We start from the raw sequence: 18,083 nt of genomic DNA, 5'->3' as shown, positions 1-18,083 counted from the left end.
CTGAAGATCCTAGGGATTGGTTTGCAAACAAAGTTAAACTTTAGCTATTTTGTGAAATAGCCAATTTTCCTTGTATTTTACGTTTGCATGAGTGTATTTCTTTCTAATCTCATTTTACAGTGATTTACAACCCACAGCAGCAGCATCAAGAGCGATGGCAAAAAAAAGCGGAAAATATTTAAGCTCTAAAAATTTATAAATTAAAAAATACTGCAACTGTTACTGACCATAGTCCGAAATGTCTCTTATTTGTGTTATGGAGATGGCAACAATGAATTTTTTTTAAATGGGAGAATAATGTTATTACAACCCCATGATTGCCATCTGAATCTCACAATAAGCAAATACGATGACCCCGAACACTTTATTCCAGACCTCATTCTTTCCAATAAGTGTCACTGGCTTGAAGTAGAAGTGTAAAATAAAAACGTTATCTTAAAGATTCATTTTGCAACAAATCTGTACCTTTTTTTGCCTGTGTTGTTCTACAGATGAAACTCAGAGAACCATATCAATTTTAAGGTTTTGCTTTGCACATCATAACATGTGTGTTGCCCTATTCATGCTAAAAAATACGATTTAATGTGAGACTTCGGTGTCTTCAAGAAGTCTGAAAACTGCTGCCCTAGGTTAGTCTAGCCTTGTACATTTTATCTTAGAATTGCTCAGAACTCCTCGCGGAGTGACAGGTGACAGTAGGAGAACTGGGTCCCCATCCCCCCAGTATTTCAGCCCTGACAGAGCACCTTTGCTCCCACCTGCCCTCCCATCACAGCTCCTGTGGTCCCCAGGAGAGAGCTGGCACTGCCCTGTCAGCATCTCTCCATCTTCCGGCACCAGGGTTCCCAAAGCACAAAGGCTGGTCCCCAGGCCCACACCGCTGCCCTCGAATGAACAGAGCAGAGGGCCGCTGAATGTACGTAATCTGGCCATTGAGCCGGGAGAAGGTGGCGGTACCTGTATGAACAATGCTACATCTGAAGCCCAACCAGGCACCAAGAGGTCCCTGTGGCTCTCACTGCCCTTGTCCTCCTGACTCCGTTGTGACTTTGTTTCTCATTTCTGCCACTCCTTTCTCTCAGTGCCCCCACCCCACCGCAGGGAGAAAGAAGGAGGCATGGGGGCTGAGGACGGCGTCAGGGCAGTCCGGGAGTGCTCTCCATGGAAGCACCCAAAACAGCAGAAGGTCATCCCTGTGCCTGAGGTGAATTCCAGCTTCGCAGGCATGCATCCTACTGCAATATCCATCCATCTTTACCAGAAAACCACTGTCCCCGCTCCTCCCCAAATGGGCCCTTCAGGAAGCTATGGCTGTTCAGGAGCTGAGCCCGCAGTTCCACACATCTCTGGCAAAGCAAAGCTCCCCCCAGTCCCTGGATGGCCAACTTGTGCTTGGGGGAAACATAGGGATCGTGGTGACCAAGGGTGTCTCCACTCCTTTGAGCACGCCAGCACTGTGAGCCAGCTGATGGCCAGCTCAGGTTTCAGGTAACAGGATGGCAAAGCCACTCTTCAGTCGGGAACTCCCAGAACAAGTGAATGGCTCCATGGCCTTGGCCCTAACAAGGCTGGCACCTCCTTCTGCACGCCTCCTGCTTCCCTTCTCTTCCCACCCTTTGAATCCACTTCCCTAGTGACCCGACTACAGCCTGGTAACAGGAGGGAAAGTGGAGAAAGCCCTGCGCCAAAGACAAGATCCGAAGTAGAAAGGCAGATTCCAGCTGAAAATGAGGAGTCTGTGTAAAACTGGAGGCTGCCACTTCTGCCTTTCCTCCTCCACCCTGCTCTGCCTGAAACTTGACGGCCGCCACCACCACCACCACACATCCTGACGGCATTTTCTCAGGAGGACTTTCTTTTATTTTTCATAGATGTTACAAGACCCAATACTGCTACAACCTTCTTCAGCCGTTCTTTCTAAACATCTAACTGCTCCTAGAAGTTCTTCCTTAAGTCTAGTCTAAATCCCTCATGCTGTCATTTAAACCTATTTCCTGTTGATCAACTCAACAATTATTTCTTGAGTACCCATGAGAGGCCCGACCCAGGGCTACTCCGGGCTACACAAGAACACCATCCGGCTCCTTCCTTCCAGAAGTCAGTGCTCTGGTTGAGGAGAAAAGATTGACAAACAAGAAGGAGCCACACACTATCTGCCTCATCGCCTAATTGTCAAAGCAGTGATAGGAAGCAGGATCGTGGGATCTTGGAGAAGGAGGAGTTGAAGCAACTGAGAGTGCACAGAGGGTGTGGCCGTGGCTGCTCCTGGAAGGGTAGATACGATCTGAGGAAGGGAGAGTGCCTTGCGCAAAATGGCCATGCATGTGCAGAGCACAGACAGACCAATCTGGCTGCAGCAGAATATCGGTGTAAAGATGGGGTGAGGTCCCCCAGCCCTTCGGGCCAGAAGGAACCCTTGGAGGCTTGAGTAGGAAAGTCACTTCATAAAATTGGTGTTTTCAGCTGGTTATTCTGGCCGCAGTGGGTAGAAGAGACTGAGAGGGAAAGAGAATAAATGTGAAATGGATGGTTAAGAGGCACTGGCTGAAATCCAGACATGAGGTGTTGACAGGGGCCTGGGCTACCACTGGCAGTGGGGATGGAAAGAAAGAATCAATATGGGAGATGGTTTAGAGGAAGATTCTGGAAATGGCTGTCACCATCTTCTGGCTCCAGCCTACTCCAGTAAATGGGATGTAATTAGGTCACCTCCTGCTTTCCCTGCTCCAGGCCAAGGGCTGCTTCAGGCACTGGGGGATGAGCGCCCTTGTCAGGGAGAAGCTCCAGAAGTGCTCTCTCGCCAACCCAGGCTCCTCCCGCAACTGTGTCTCCAGGTCATCCTTGAGGGGGAGCTTGCCAAAGGCCCAACCCAGGAGGCCAGCAACTCCAGCTCCCTGACCCATTCTCTAGTGTCCGGGGGGGTCCTCCTCAGCCCTCCAGCCCAGGACCTGGCTGCTGGTGCCTACCCAGGAGAAGCATTTGGAAGTGGCTGGGTGGTGCCACTCCGCAGCCTGTCAGCTGCCAAAGGGGAAAAGTCGTCGTCCCCAAAGCCAGTCTGATTCTGGTGATTTACACTCACGTCCCACAGAATAGGACTTGGCATCCCCTGACCCTCGCCCAAGCAGACATCCATCTACCCTCAGAAATGTCTTTGGCACAAGGCAAGTGCCACACGGACCTCCTGAGTGAGGTGGCCCAGCAGCTGACTTACGGGACCAACCGTGCAGCCACCCAGTGACCTGGCTGGAGATGCGCAGAGATGGGAAGGGCACTGTCAGGGTGTCAGTTGCCAGGGAATGAGGGGAGGGAGGAGGCAGAGGGTGGAACGGAGCCAGGAATGTCCCAGAAGCAAGGCAGCAGAGGCATGTGTGGACGTGCAGCCAGTCTCTGAGGGGGACTTGAGGGTCGGGCTGCTCTTTCAGGGATTGTGACACCCCTGGCTGGCACCCCACCTCTTTCGGGGAGAATCACTGTGAGTGTGGAGCTGAGCGGGTCCTTGTCGAGTGTGGCACCAGACCCTACTTTAATGTCCAGAAAAGAGACTGTCTTCAGCTTGGCCCAGACACCACAAAGAGGTTTCCTTATGAGAAGGCTTCTCTCCTCCTTCGCCAGCCCGACACCCCAGGGCGTTCCTCCTTCCACGTCCACACCAAGAAATGAGCCCCATGGAGTCTGGCCAAACTCCCAGTTACTACTAAGCAGTCCCACCTGGGCTTAATCCAGACCCAAGAAGCTCTTTATTGACTTGTACTTTTCCCCTGGGGATCACGTTCCTCTCTCTCCTTCCCTCTCTGGGGGCTCAGATTCCTAAAAAAGCCTCCAAGATTCAGTATCTTGCATCCCAGGCTTAACTCTCAAAGGGCTTCCAGAACATCTCTCTAAAACTCACCCCAACATGCTGGAAGGCATTCAGTTTCTCAGGCATTTCTGTGGCTAATGTAGTGCAATGTTTAAGAGTATAGCCTTTAGAATCAGACAGACTGGGATTTCAAATCCCAGCTTCACCACTTCCCTGCTGTGTGACCTTAGGACAGTCACTTAACCTCTCTGAGCCTCAGCTTTTTCATCTGTAAAATAAGAATAATGCCCATCCCATGGATTTGTCATGAGGACTAGTGAAATGATGCATAAAGCATTAGCACAATGTCTGGCACACTGTTAACACTCCATAAATGGTAGGTACATTTATTAGGACCAGCTCTCAGACTAAAATTGGATGAGGGAGGCAGAGGGAGTAGGGAGTGGAAGCAAAAGACTTCAGCACATGAGATATCTCCAGCTGGCTCCTTCTTCTTCCTCCTCTAACAGGTCCTCCTCTAACGTAGAGCCTCCAGGGACCTTGGATGTGGCAGATGCTGGCCTCAAGAAAGTCTGTTCCTGTGCAACTTGTGAGCTTGCAACTTGTGAGCCTCCCGTCCCTCGAACAGACCTTCCCAAGAGATCCGGGCCCTCCAGAGAGCTGCCACTCGAGCGCAGAAACTTCCAGATGGTCACTTCCTCTCCAGAAGAGCATCTGTCCTTGTCAAATATCCCAGCACGCACACCATCTCTCGCTTGGGGGTTTGCGGTATGTTTTCCTGACCCACCCTTGGTGAGTTTATGATAAAGGTGGAAAATAAGAACAAACAGAAGCCTAGGAAGCATATATATCCATGCCTTAACTATTTGAGCCCTGAAGATATGCAATATTAGTAACTCTATCCAGATAGGCACGTTAATTGGGCAAAATGGATTAATCTAGATTGTCTCCCAAATTTTTACATGAGGCAGGTTCTTGTTTCACCTGCACGCTGAAATAAAGGTCCCAGGCAGCAGGAGAAGGACCCACCAAAGAGAGCCTCCAAAGTGGGGCACAGAGGAAACCCAAGGCACACAGCCACACCACAGGCACCAAGGCTCAGAGGATCCAGGGCCGCAGCCGTGCTGGAGTTTGCAAATCCAACGACAAAGCTGTCTGGGCTGGCTGGACCCTCACCCTGGCTGGCTCTGGCCTCAAACACACTGAGCCTGCATAAACGAACAGGGGATTACGTTGACCCAGGCTAGGAGGAGTCTGCAAGTTTGCTTTCTGAAAAAGTTGCAATTTGCCAAGAAAAACCATCTCTGATACAGACAAGGAAAATCTTGAAACAAATCAAAGCTGCACATGGCAGGTCACAGCTAGGGAAGCCCGCCAGCTTCCTGGAGGAGGAGGCCATCGTCGTGAGGTCAGCCCACCCTCCTGCTTCCCAGCCTGGGTGTCAGCCGCAAACATTCACAGATAGACACATCCTCCTCAGGCCTGGCCCTGGGCAAGTCCCTTCTCCAAGCTGGGTCCCAGGGCTGAAGCCTCCTGGATTTATACAAAGCATCCCTTCTCTTTGGCAGGAATCCCACTGCCTCAAGCACAGCAGCCCTCCTGGCCCTCTTTGCCCAATTCCTGGTCGCCTTCTCTTCCCCACACTGACCCTGCCTTCTGTTTATTCCCCTCCTAGTTCCCTCAAGGGCTCCCTCTTAGCTTCACACTACAGGACAGAGGGGAACTCTGCTCCATTACCCCTGGCCGAGGTGGCTTGGAAGCCCTGCTGGGTGAGCAGTCCTGCCAAGTACTTGGTTCAGACGTGAGCAGGAAAGGAGGACCAGGCCCTTCCAGGCTCCCTCCAGAAAACCAGAGCAGTGGCGGGAGAAGCAGCCTTGCCCCAAGCCATCCTACACTCCTCTGAGGTTTTCTGATGTGGGTAAGAGGTTTCTTCTCCCCGCTTCACTGAGCCCAGTTCCCTGCCCTGCCAGCCCCCTTACACGCTCAAGCAAAGGACTCTCAGTCCTTCCTGTCTGGCGTTTTGTGGGCCCCCACGCACACACGGCAAATGCTCAGCTGTCGATGACCTCCAAACCCGAGGTCTAGACCTCCTGAAGCCTCCTGGGCTGGGTAATACAGAAACAACCGGAAGCTGGTCAGCACTTTACAAAGCACGTTCTGCATAGGTTATTGCAACTGGTCGCGTGAAATAAAGGCATGGGTTCAATCACTAGCCGATGTGCTGTTTAACTGATCTGTGTCTAAGTGCTCACACCTGGAAAATGGGCACGATAATAGAACCACCACATACGGATGTCATAAGCAAAGTGACGTGCCAGTGAAGACATGCAAAGAAGGTAGAATCAGGTCTGGCATAATGGCTCTCAGTAAATGTTAGCCATTGTTGTTGTCGTCATCATAACCACAGTCAGGTTCTCACAGCAAGGGCAGAGCTTAACTGAGGTTCAGAAAGGTCAAACAACTTCCTCAAGGTCACCATGTAAAGAAGTGCCAAAACACAGCTTCCAGTGAAGTCCTCTTACTCTGACATATTTTCCACCATTCAACATGCAAGAATGGTGATTTGGTGCCCACGTACCATTCTGCTCAAGGAGCCACATGGTGAGCAAGACAAGCGTGGCCGCTGCCTGAGCCCCAGTGAGGAGCAGGAAGTGTGACGAGAGGAAGCTGGCTCAGGAGCAATTTGACAGGACTGGTGCGAGGTGTTGGCGGCGGGACAGAAGTAGTTTCGGCTGCCTCTGAAGAGACAGCTGATCCTCTGCAGAGCCTCTGGGACCGGGCGCCACAAGAGGAAGATATGACAAGAGAAGGAATCCACATCTCTCCGGCATCCGCTGTGTGGCCCCTCCAGCCCTCTTTTTTCCACTTTCCCTTCCCCACACTCTCCAAGCTGTCAGGACAGCAGCCCGTCCTGCCCCATGGCCTGACCCGAACGATGGCTCGGTCCTCCCTGGACCCCTGGCACAGAATCAAACACTAAAATCCAGCCTAGTTATTGGTCCTGGTACTGAGACTTCTCCTTCCAAAGCTTCTCCTCAGAACACAATTCAGAGGCCCGAATGGCTTAACTTCGTTACCGCCCTAAGGCTCTCCCATGAGGGAAATCCCACTTCTTGTTCTTCAAACCAAATTGGCATCGGAAGAACGCAGTTCATTTGTTCATTGCGTTGTTCCATGCACATGCCACTTCCGGACTTTGTCAGGCTGTGGGTAATACCAAGTCAGGACATGGAAAACAACTGAAAAGGCTGTGACATTAACCAGCTCCACAGGCCTCAGTGCCAGAGGGTTCCTGAGATGAGCCCCTCCTGGGGAGCTGAGCAAGTCCCCCAGGAGGTATGTCTTCAGTTGGGAAGAACCAGGACACCACGTCCGTGTGTGCACGGATTTTTCCAGATTCGTCTGCCTTTCCTGGTGGTCTGATGTATAAGCAGGAAACTGGGTTTCATTTCCTGCTCTGCTTATTTTGATAAGAAGAAAATTGGATGAAGAACAACTTCTAACCTACAATGAACTTTCTGGATAGAGCTGCCTGACCTGAAATGGGCTCCTGAAGATTCCAGAGAGCCAGCAGCCCTCCTGTCTCTTTGTTCACTTGTCCCAGTGTTGAGTCATTCAGTCAACAAATACTTGAGCCTACTGTGTGCCCAGCACTGTTGTTAGTGCTGGGGATACACCAACGAGCAAGATATACAAGCTCCCTGCTCTCATGGGCTTTCCTTTTACGGGGCTGGGACAGACATACACAACAAATGGACAAAGCATTTCAGACAGTAATTTATGTTCTGAAGAAAATAAAATAGGGTGATGGCACAGCAAGTGACTGAATCACGTGGTCAAGGAAAGACTGGAGCAGGTAGTGACATTTGAACACAGACTTGAATGTCAAGAGTGCACTGCCCACACAAAATCCAGGGAAGATCATGGCTCCTCCCCTCAGCTGCCTCCCACCTTCCCACATCCTACCTGATGCAGGACGTAGGAGAAGATGGGGCGGGGCAGAGGGGGCAGAAGTCAGATGACACAGGACTCAACATAGGCCATGGTGAGGAGTTCACATTTCATCCTAAGTGCCCTGAGAACGCATTGAAGGGTTTCACACAAGGGGATGACATGAGTTGATACAGATTTTTTTTTTAAATCACCCCTAATAAGAAAACAAAACAACCGATTAAAAAATGGACCAAAGACCTTAAGAGACATATCAAAGATACACAGATGGCAAATAAGGACATGAAAAGATGCTCCACATCATATGTCATCAGGGAAATGTAAATTAAAACAACAATGAGATACCACTACACATCTATTAGAATGGCCAAAACTCAGAACACTGATAACACCAAATGCTGGCAAGGGTATAGAGCAACATAACTCTCATTCATTGCTGGTGGGAATGCAAAATGGGACAGCCACTTTAGAAGATGGTTTGGCCGTTTCTTACAAAATTAGACATACTCTTACCACACAATCTGGCAACTGCACTCCTTGGTATTTACCCAAATGAGATGAAAACTTACATCCACACAAAAACCTGCACACAAATGTTTATAGCATCTGTATTCATAATTGCCAAAATTTTGAAGCAACCAAGATGTCCTTCAGTAGATGAATGGACAAATAAGGTATATACATCCGGACAACAGAATATTATCCAGCTTGAGAAAGAAACGAGCTATCAAGTCGTGAAAAGACATGGAGGAACCTTAAATACATATTACTAAGTGAAAGAAGCCAACCTGAGAAGGCTACATACTGTGTGATTCCAACTATATGAAATTCTTGAAAAGGCAAAACTATGGAGACAGCAAAAAGATGAGTGGTTGCCAGTGGAGAGAGGGGGACAGGGAGACACAGACAGAGCACAGAGGATACTTAGGGCAGTAAAAATCCTCCATATGATACCATAATGATGGATACATGTCATTACACATTGGTCCAAACCCACAGAATGTATACCACCAAGAGCGAGCCCTTAGATAAACTATGGACTTCAGGTGATAATGATGGGTCAACGAGGTTCATCGATTGTAACAATGCACCACTCTGGGGGGGATGTTGATAGTGGGGAGGCTGTGCACGTGTGGGGGCAGAAGCTATATGGGAAATCGCTCCACCTTCCTTTTAATTTTGCTGAAAACCTAAAACTGCTCTGAAAAGGAAAGTATTTTTTAAAAAGATTTACCCCAGCTGCTGTGTGAAGAAGGATAAGAAAAGAAGCAGAGAGATCAATATTGAGGTTACTGAGGCTATCCAGGCCCAAGAGACGGGGGTAGCAGTTCGGAGTAGGATGGCATTAAGTGAAGAGAGAGAAGTCAATGGAGACAGGACAGAGTTCAGAGGTGGACTCAAGGGAATTTGCTGATGGACCAGATGTGGGTGGCTGAGGGGAAAAAAGGGATCAAGAATGATCTCTAGATTTCTGGCTTAAGCAAATGGTGAGTGGTGGTGCCTACTGAGATAGGAAAGTCTGGGGAGAGCTAAGCTTGTGAGGGAAGAGCAATTTGAGGCTTGCTAAGTTATGGAGGCTTCTTGGACATCACAGGCAGCTGCTGTTGGTACCCCACCCAGGTCCTCATCTCATGCTGGTGCATCCACCCACCAATTGCTGACAGTACTGCAGATCTTCTCTACAGAAGTGTCTTGATGAACGCAGCCACCCATCAGGGGACACCAGGGAGGTTACGTGCCCCACCCCTCCCCACCCACCCAGTAGATCAGGCTAAGCCTGGACATTACCTGGCACCACATCCTTTTCCTCTTCAGCTTCACTGAAGTATGATTGACAAATAAAAGTATGATTGACATCAAGTGTATAACACGTTTTGATATATATACACACATTGTGAAAGGATTACTGCAATCAAACTGATTAACATATCCATCACCTCACACAGTTACCTTTTTTCTGCACAGTAAGAACACTTAAGATCTACTCTCTTAGAAACTTTCAAGTATACAGGTGTACCTTGTTTTACTGTGCTTCAGAGACGTTGCATTTTTCACAAATTGAAGGTTTGTGGCAACCCTGCATTGGGCAGGTCTATCGGCACCATTTTTCCAGCAGCATTTGCTCACTTCTGTCTCTGTGTCACATTTTGGTAATTCTCTCAATATTTCAAACTTTTTCATTATTATTATATTTGTTATGCGGATCTGTGATCAGTGATCTTTGATGTTACTGTTGTAACTGGAGGCGCCACAAACTGTGCCCACATATGACGGCGCGAACTTAATCAATAAATGTGTGTGTTCTGACTGCTCCACTGACCAGCCAGTCCCCCATCTCCCTCTCCTCAGGCCTCCCTGTTCCCTGAGACACAAAAATACTGGAATTAGGCCAATTAATAACCCTCCAATGGCCTCTAAGTGTTCAGGTGAAAGGAAGAGTCGCACATCTCTCACTTTAAATCCAGAGCTAGAAATGATTAAACTCAGTGAGGAAGGCATGTTGAAAGCTGAGACAGGCCAAAAGCACGCCTCCTGCACCAAACAGTTAGCCAAGTTGTGAATGCAAAGGAAAAGTTCTTGAAGGAAATTAAAAATGCTACTCCAGTGAACACACGAATGATGAGAAAGTGAAACAGCCTTATTGCTGACGTGGAGAAAGTCTTAGCGGTCTGGATAGAAGATCAAACCAGCCACAACATTCCCTTAAGCCAAAGCCTAATCCACAGCAAGGCCCTCCCTCTCTTCAATTCTGTGAAGGCTGAGAGAGGTGAGGACGCTGCAGAAGAAAAGTTTGAAGCCAGCAGAGGTTGGCTCATGAGGTTTAAGGAAAGAAGCTGTATCCATGACATAAAAGTGCAGGTGAAGCAGCAGATGCTGGTGTGGAAGCTGCAGCAAGTTCTCCAGAAGATCTAGCTAAGATCATTAAGGAAGGTGGCTACACTAAACAACAGGTTTTCAGAGTAGCTTTGTATTGGAAGAAGATGCCATCTAGGACTTTTATAGCTAGAGAGGAGAAGGCAATGCCTGGCTTCAAAGCTTCCGAGGACAGGCTGACTCTCTTTTTTAGGGGATAATGCAGCTGATGACTTTAAGTTGAAGCCAATGCTCATTTACCATTCCAAAAATCCTAGGGCCCTTAAGAATTATGCTGAATCTACTCTGCCTGTGCTCTGTAACAAAGAGCACAACAAAGCCTGGATGACAGCACATCTGTTTACAGCATGGTTTACTGAATATCTTAGGCCTATTGTTGAGAAGTACTGCTCAGGAAAAGATTCCTTTCAAAATATTACTGCTCATTGACAATGCGCCTGGTCACCTAAGAGCTCTGTTGGAGACGTACAATGAGATTAATGTTGTTTTCTTGCCTGCTCACACAACATCCACTCTGCAGCCCACGGATCAAGGAGTAATTTTGACTTTTAAGTCTTATTATTTAAGAAATACATTTCATAAGGCTATAGCTGCCATAAACTGTGATTCCTCTGATGGATCTGGCAAAGCAAATTGAAAACCTTCTAGAAAGGATTCACCATTATAGATGCCGTTATGAACATTTGTGGGACAGGCCCTGTGGCATAGTGGTCAAGTTTGGCATGCTCTGCTTCGGCAGCCAGGGGTCACAGGTTTGGATCCCAGGTGCAGACCTACACCACTTGTCAGCCATGCTGTGGCAGTGACCCACATACAAAATAGAGGAGGACTGGCACAGATGTTAGCTCAGGGACAATCTTCCTCAAGCAAAAAAAGAGGAAGATTGGCAACAGATGTTAGCTCAGAGTGACTCTTCCTCAGCAAAAAAAAAAACAAAAAACATTTGTGATTCACAGGAAGAGGTATAAATATCAACATTAACAGGAGTTTGGAAGGTCAATTCCAACCCTCATGGATGACTCAGGAGTTCAAGACTTCAGTGGAAGAAGTAACTGCAGATGTGGTAGAAATAGCAAGAGAACTAGAATTAGAAGTGGAGGCATCAAAGGAGATAGAGAAGAAAAATCCAGTGAGATCAAAGGTGAGCCAGTAAGTCTCTCACTCCTTCTGGTCCACACCAAGTCACCCCAGGCACTTCCACCATTCCAACCCCTATCTGTGCCTGGGTTCCAGAACCAGTGAGAGGAAACTCATGTTTACATGGAAATGGCTTTGCTACATGAGCCACGCGGTGAGCTGGTGGGAACAGTGCACGGTACATACGGCACAGACCCTGCCCCAGGAGCTCACCTAGGAGAGGAGAGAGGCAACAGGCAAACGAGGTTCAGTGCGGCAACTGATGGAATGCAGAAAGTCACAGGTCAAGTTCTGCTGGTTTTCAGTTATTTCATCTGCTCACTCCCCTCCCCTCCTCTGCCTATAAGTACCCTCTCCCAATCACACCAAAAATAGAGTGAGGGCTCTATCTCCCTGAGCTGGTACAATGTCAAGCAGGCTTCTCGAACTTAAAGGCACATATGAATCACCTGGGGACCTTATTAACGTGCAGATTCTCATCCAGTAGGTCTGGGATGCTGCATGTCTAGCAAGCCTGTAGATGATGACAATGATGCTGGCCAGCAGACCACACTTTGAGCGTCAAGGGTGTAAAGAACTCATTACACCCAACAGCAATAGTCAAGGACAACAGCAGGAGGTCAACCTGAGCCATGACTTTCTTCTTGTAGCAGGAGGGATCCAGCTAACCCTGGGCCACGTTCCAGCATTTCAAGCAGAAGCACACATTGTGCCTGAGCATATAGTGATGCACAGAAATGGTATAGCCTGAAGCACGATGGGAAGAGTAAAAGAAGCAGGTAACAACATCCACCCCTGTTTGTTGAGCTCACTGACTTTATACCAGGCACTATGCAAAGGACGTGAAGTACGTGTTGCAGTCCACACAGCTGGCGGTATTTGCACTTATATCTCACCAAGGAGAAAGCTCCGAAGTTATGTCACTAGCCCAGGATGACACAGCCAATACCCAGTTAACCCCACTCTAAAGCCAGGGCTCTGCATCATGACAACTGAGCTGCCTCTTCAAAGAGCTAATAGAGTTTGAAGCCCAGTGGCTCTGAGCTGGGGCACTCCCTGATTCTGCAACAGATCCCTGGGGCTGGAGACGGAAGGGGTCGGGGCAGACAGGAGCAGTGTGCCCAGGTAGGATATCCCCTGAGCACAGCCAGTCAAATTCACCCAGAGCACTTCAGGGGTCCTGGGGTAAAGAAGAGGCGTCTTGTCTTGGCCACCCCCCCACCTGGATGCCTAGCCTGCTGTTTCTGGTTGCCACCGCAAAACACTGGAGGCTTCAAGACCCTCTGAACCATTTGATAAAAGGAAAGAAACATGTGAGAAGCACCAGTTCCTTCTCCAGCTGGACCATGCAGTGAGACCACCCAAGTTAGGGCCCCAGCTCAGCCCCCGGGAATGCTCTTTGGGTGGAAACAGAAAACTACTAAGATTCTCCTGAGGTTTATGTCAGCCATCTCCCTCCCCAGAATTCGAAGCCCTGCAGATATGGGATTTCAGTCACCTCCCTTGCAGAACAGTCCAGAGAGGAGGGGGGGCATTGTCACCAGGCTGGGAGCCCCTGAGGACAGAGGACAGTGCCTGTTCACCTCTGAGGCCTCAGGACTCAAAGCCCAGGAACTCGGTATGTGACACATCAGGGGTGTGCAATAAATGTTTGCTGAATGAATTGATGTCTCCTTCTGTTCTGCCGGGAAACTTGGCCTGGAACAGAGAAGAATTCATCACTCTAAGTTTTGCAGTGAGTAAGTAGAAATGAAAAACAGTGCAGGCTGTGAGCCTCCTCTCCTGACAGCCTGCCCTGGGAAGGTCCGGGCATACTGCGTGAGAAATGAAGGTCTGGTCAGTCCGGCCAGTCCTTCTCTCCACTAGCCCACAAGATCTTGCTCACGAAATGACCAAGGTAGAAGTCTGCAGAGCTGGAGGCTGTAGAGTCAGGCTTGCTCCCCTCCTGGTCCCTGGCCTCCCCAGGCTGCGACTCAGACGGCGGGCAGAGCTCAGAAGGCATCTGGCCAGCCCTGTGGCAGGAAGTTGGTGTGAGAGAGGGTAGTTCATGGCCTGTCTCCAGGCAACCAAGTGTGGGCCCCCACCCTCAGGCCACTGAGGGTCTCATAGGAGCCGGAATATGTCAAACACTCTAAGAAACCCAGTGCTAAGGAGCACAGAGCAGGGCTCCCCATCTGAACGGTGATTGTGAACTGCCTTAAAGAATGGGTAGAATTTCAGCTGGCCGCCTCCAGGCGCAGAGCCTGTCCCTGTGCTGTGCCCACTGCCTAGAGCGCCTCCCTCCCCTCTTCACTGAGCGAGGCCTTCTCGTCCCCCAAACCTCACCTGGAGCATCGCATCCTCAGGGAAGCCCCCTCTGCCCCTCTGTCCTTCTAGACGGGATCAAAGCCCCAAAGTCAAGCACCTCTCCTCTGCAGCTCTCACCACACTGAAGCTGTATTTTTTTCTGTGATTATTTGATCGCCTCCCCCCTAGACGTAAACTCCATGACTGCAGCTGTGTCTGTTTGGCTCCCATCATCATATCCTCGTCTCGGGCTGTGTCTGGCACAGAGCAGAAGCTCAGTACAAATGTGCAGGATGGATGTTAGAAGAGGGTTGGGAGGAAGAGTAATGGCTTTTGTGGTGGAGCAAATACATCATTTGAATACGCAGGAAGCTGTTGCGATGTAGGAACATAAGAATTATAACTCTGGGCGGGCACGGTGGCACAGCGGTTAAGTGCGCACGTTCCGTTTCAGCGGCCTGGGGTTCGCTGGTTCGGATCCCGGGTGTGGACATGGCACTGCTTGGCAAGCCATGCTGTGGTAGGCGTCCCACATATAAAGTAGAGGAAGATGGGCACGGATGTTAGCTCAGGGCCAGCCTTCCTCAGCAAAAAGAGGAGGATTGGCAGCAGTTAGCTCAGGGCTAATCTTTCTCAAAAAAAAAAAAGAATTACAATTCTAAGTCCCAGTTCTGGCAACAGCCCTTTCCAATAATAACGTTGATAGTATGCCTGCTCCCAGTGAGGCCCCCATGGCTCATCCGCACCTGCCTAATTTGCAGATCCATAAAACCTACAGCCAGGTGGGTGGCAAGGACAGAGCCAGCGTGTGCACTAATCATATCTAGGATCAGCACATTATGGTTCCTTCATTCGTGAGGAGTCAATCACAGCAAAGCCTTCGAGAGATTAATGAGGGAAAGAGTTTCCCAGGACAGAATGTAAGGGCTCTGGGGCTTTCACAGTCCACTGGCCCTGGTCCCCTCTGAGGGGCGCACTCTGTCCTTCTGCCTGCAGATCCAGTCCCCCCTAGAGGCTCTGGGCCTTGCTCTGTTGAGATCCCTTAGCTGAATCCAATCCAGGTCAACGGCCTCGGCAGCCACCAGGAAGGGAGAGCCCACCCACACCTCCCAGGAGATGAGGGATACAGCAGGTGCCCACCCTGGCATTAGGGTAGGACATGTGTCTCTTTTCCCTAAGGTAGGATGTGCGTCTCCTAGGGGAGCGTGTGCGTGTGTGTGTGTGTGTGTTTGTGTGTGTATAGTGTTTGTCTTAATGGGATGATTTAGTCCAGATGGTTATGTTACTTCTATATTGGAAAATCCTTCTTCAAATTTATGTTGAATAATTATATAATAAAAACACTTTTTTTGTTGTTTTTTTTGAAAAATCTACCCCTGGCAGGTTTCCACTGATTTCGTCAAAGTCAGGAGAGTGACCGAAGTGGGAATCCCTGCAGGTCGTAGGCCCATGGTATCCCCACTGCAGCTCCCACAACAGTGGGAGCACAAGGTCTGAAGTCACGGTCAGACCCTGAGCCGCAGCTTCACATCCACCAGCCAAGTGATCTTGGGCTCAGGTCAAGTTTAATACCCCAGTTGCCTCTGCATGTCCGTGAAATGTAAATAATCACAGGTATGTTATGATATGGCATTTGCCTGGCACCTTCTAGGTCTGGGTAAACATCAGCAGTAATAACTACTATGGTTAAAATAATTATTATCATTTTTTAAAGGACAGAAGGCAGAAGGTTCAAGGTATGCATGGGAAGTAGAGTAACTTCTCTCTTAGCTGGAACACAAGCTGGACGACGGAGACACCGGGCTAGAGGGATAGAGTCCAAATCGGAACAAGGCGCTGGGAGCCTGGGGGTCCCTCTTCACCCTCATGGGGAACACCTTCCCAGCATCCTCTCTGTCCCAGAGTAGGAGAGTGTTGCTTAGTCCAGCTCTTCCCACGGGCCTGACCTGGCTGTACAAGGCAGCAACAGGATTTCCCAGTAGGAAACCAGCCCTATGAGAAAGAAGATTCTACCCCCTTCTACAAAAAAGAACCCTCAGTCAGCACTTCTCCACCCCTCCCCAAGAGAGTGTGCCCCCAGAGGCAGCAGTGAAGAAAACATATAGCTTAAACCCCAGAGAAGCAGGAATTGGAGAAACCACCATCACCGGCCCCTTGATTATCCACACTGAGAGAAAGAGGATGTGTCCTTATCTCGGCATCATTTGCCTGGGGTGTGTTTATGTCCTGAGAACTACCTGAAATACCTCAAAATGTTACAAGTCAGAAGGGAAAGAGCAGCTTTGTTCTCGGCTCAATATCCTGTGGTCTTTGCCTGCTGGGCAGCTATGAAAAGTGTCACCTCTCAGAATAATAAGTAATAATAATAGGAAACTTTTTTTATTGCTTGGCATTGTTCTAGATGTTTAACATGCTAATTCATTTAACCTTCAAAACAGTCCTGTGAGATGGGTACTTTTTACAGATTTTAAAGATGAAGAAACTGAGGCACAGGGAAGTTCTGTTACCTGGCCAAGGTCACCAGCTGGTAAGTGATGGAGCCAGGAATGGACTCCAGCCAGTCTGACCCTAGGGTTCATGGTCAAAACCACATCATACAGACAGGAAAGGAAGTGAGGCAAGGTTTTGTTTTTTAAAGAGGACACTGCAAGTTGCTTCCCCTTCTGACTTCAGCTGTGTTCATTCAACATCTAACATTCATTAATTGAGCGTCTTCTGTGTGCTTAGAAGCTGGCTTTAGAATCATCTCTAATGGCCCTTTGGAAAAGACACTCAGTTCACTGGCCTAATTGCACATCGCTCAGTAGATTTTGTTCCTACGGAAATCCAAAAAGCAACGTTAGCCACTTTTAAAAAGAAGGCTAAGAAAGAGAATGTCAGAACAGTTTAACTGTTTTTAACACCATTTTTTAAATGAACAACTCATGTGTTACAGTCCAAATTTTAACACACTGAAGATTGTTAACACATTGTCTTGTGCTCCCAAGGTTTCTGCACAACCCTCAGTAACAAAATTTCTCCTGGGCCATATCCGTGTGTTTATTTAAATGTTTTCTACATATGTCATTCGTTGATTACGAAGCTGTAGCTCTATGTGTTTGTTTTGTTTTTTTCTAAATTCAGGCTGCACATGTCTGTTCATGTGAAATTCTAGAAGCAAGTAAAGTTCACTACAACAGCACATGTGCACTGCGGTCAAATGCTCAGGCACATATGCTCAGCAAGCATTCTCATCAAAGTGTTTTGGTCAATTGCTTAAGAACCCATGAATGCGTAACTTATCATATCATAATAACAGCCCATGATTGACAGTTTGAGACCTTATTATAGATCTGAGTACTTCCCTGATTTGTGTGTGTGTGTGATAACAAATGAACAATTGTTAAATACTGTTAGTGACTCAACTTGGAAATAAAAATATCTTACTCACCTTCCTTCAAAATTCTGGGTCAGTTTAACCCAACAGTATTCTGCTATTTCAAAGCAAATCAGGACTTTCTCAATACTTTACAAAAGGACAGCAAAAACAAGATAACAATTAGATCAGTTCAAACTGATCAAGTACCATTGATATCTGTCCTACAAATTCAGGTTCCTTCTAAATTTGTTTGGAAAAAGAATTATCCCACTTTTTAAAAGTTCGAAGACAACCGCCCTATTATAACGCAAAGTCAGTCAGTCTGAGAAGTGAGAGTTCATTCATTCAGCATGCTTCCAGCATGTTCTGGGTCTCAGGCACTGTTCTGGGCACTGGGGTCCCTGCTCTCACAGGGCTTTCATTCTAGTGGAAGGACACAGTGAATAAACCAGTAAATATATAACCTAGCAGGCGGGATGTGTGCCAGGGAGAAAAATAAAGACAGACAAAGGATAAAGAGTGTAAGGAGGTTGGGGGATGGCGGTTCTTATCCACAGGCTGGTCAGGGAAGAAGTTCTGAGAAGGTGACATTTGAGTAGAGGCCTGAAGGAAGTGAATGAGTGAGCCATGCAGTTTTCTGGGGAGAGAACATTCCACACAGAGGGAACAGCAAGTGCA

At 48.4% G+C, this 18,083-nt stretch overlaps 1 protein-coding gene across 6 annotated transcripts in view; it reads right to left on the bottom strand.

Annotated features, from left to right (window-relative positions):
* The window catches only part of SMOC1 (SPARC related modular calcium binding 1), a 144,051-nt gene that overhangs the window by 91,651 nt on the left and 34,317 nt on the right, over window positions 1–18,083 (bottom strand). Inside the window, exon 1 of one of the 6 annotated variants that reach the window (XM_070249489.1) lies at window positions 14,087–14,212. The exons of 4 other annotated variants lie outside the window; for them this stretch is intronic. In XM_070249489.1, coding sequence (XP_070105590.1) covers window positions 14,087–14,095 — 9 coding nt within the window. In that variant the 5' untranslated portion in view covers window positions 14,096–14,212. Of the gene's footprint in view, window positions 1–14,086; window positions 14,213–18,083 lie in introns of those variants that run through there. One more of the 6 variants, XM_070249488.1, reaches the window with a different exon arrangement.

The sequence above is a fragment of the Equus caballus genome, chromosome 24, assembly GCF_041296265.1.
Source record: "Equus caballus isolate H_3958 breed thoroughbred chromosome 24, TB-T2T, whole genome shotgun sequence".
NCBI classification, from domain to species: domain Eukaryota; kingdom Metazoa; phylum Chordata; class Mammalia; order Perissodactyla; family Equidae; genus Equus; species Equus caballus.
The sequence above is the reverse complement of the archived record's forward strand: the minus strand, read 5'-3'. Positions and strand labels throughout refer to the sequence as shown.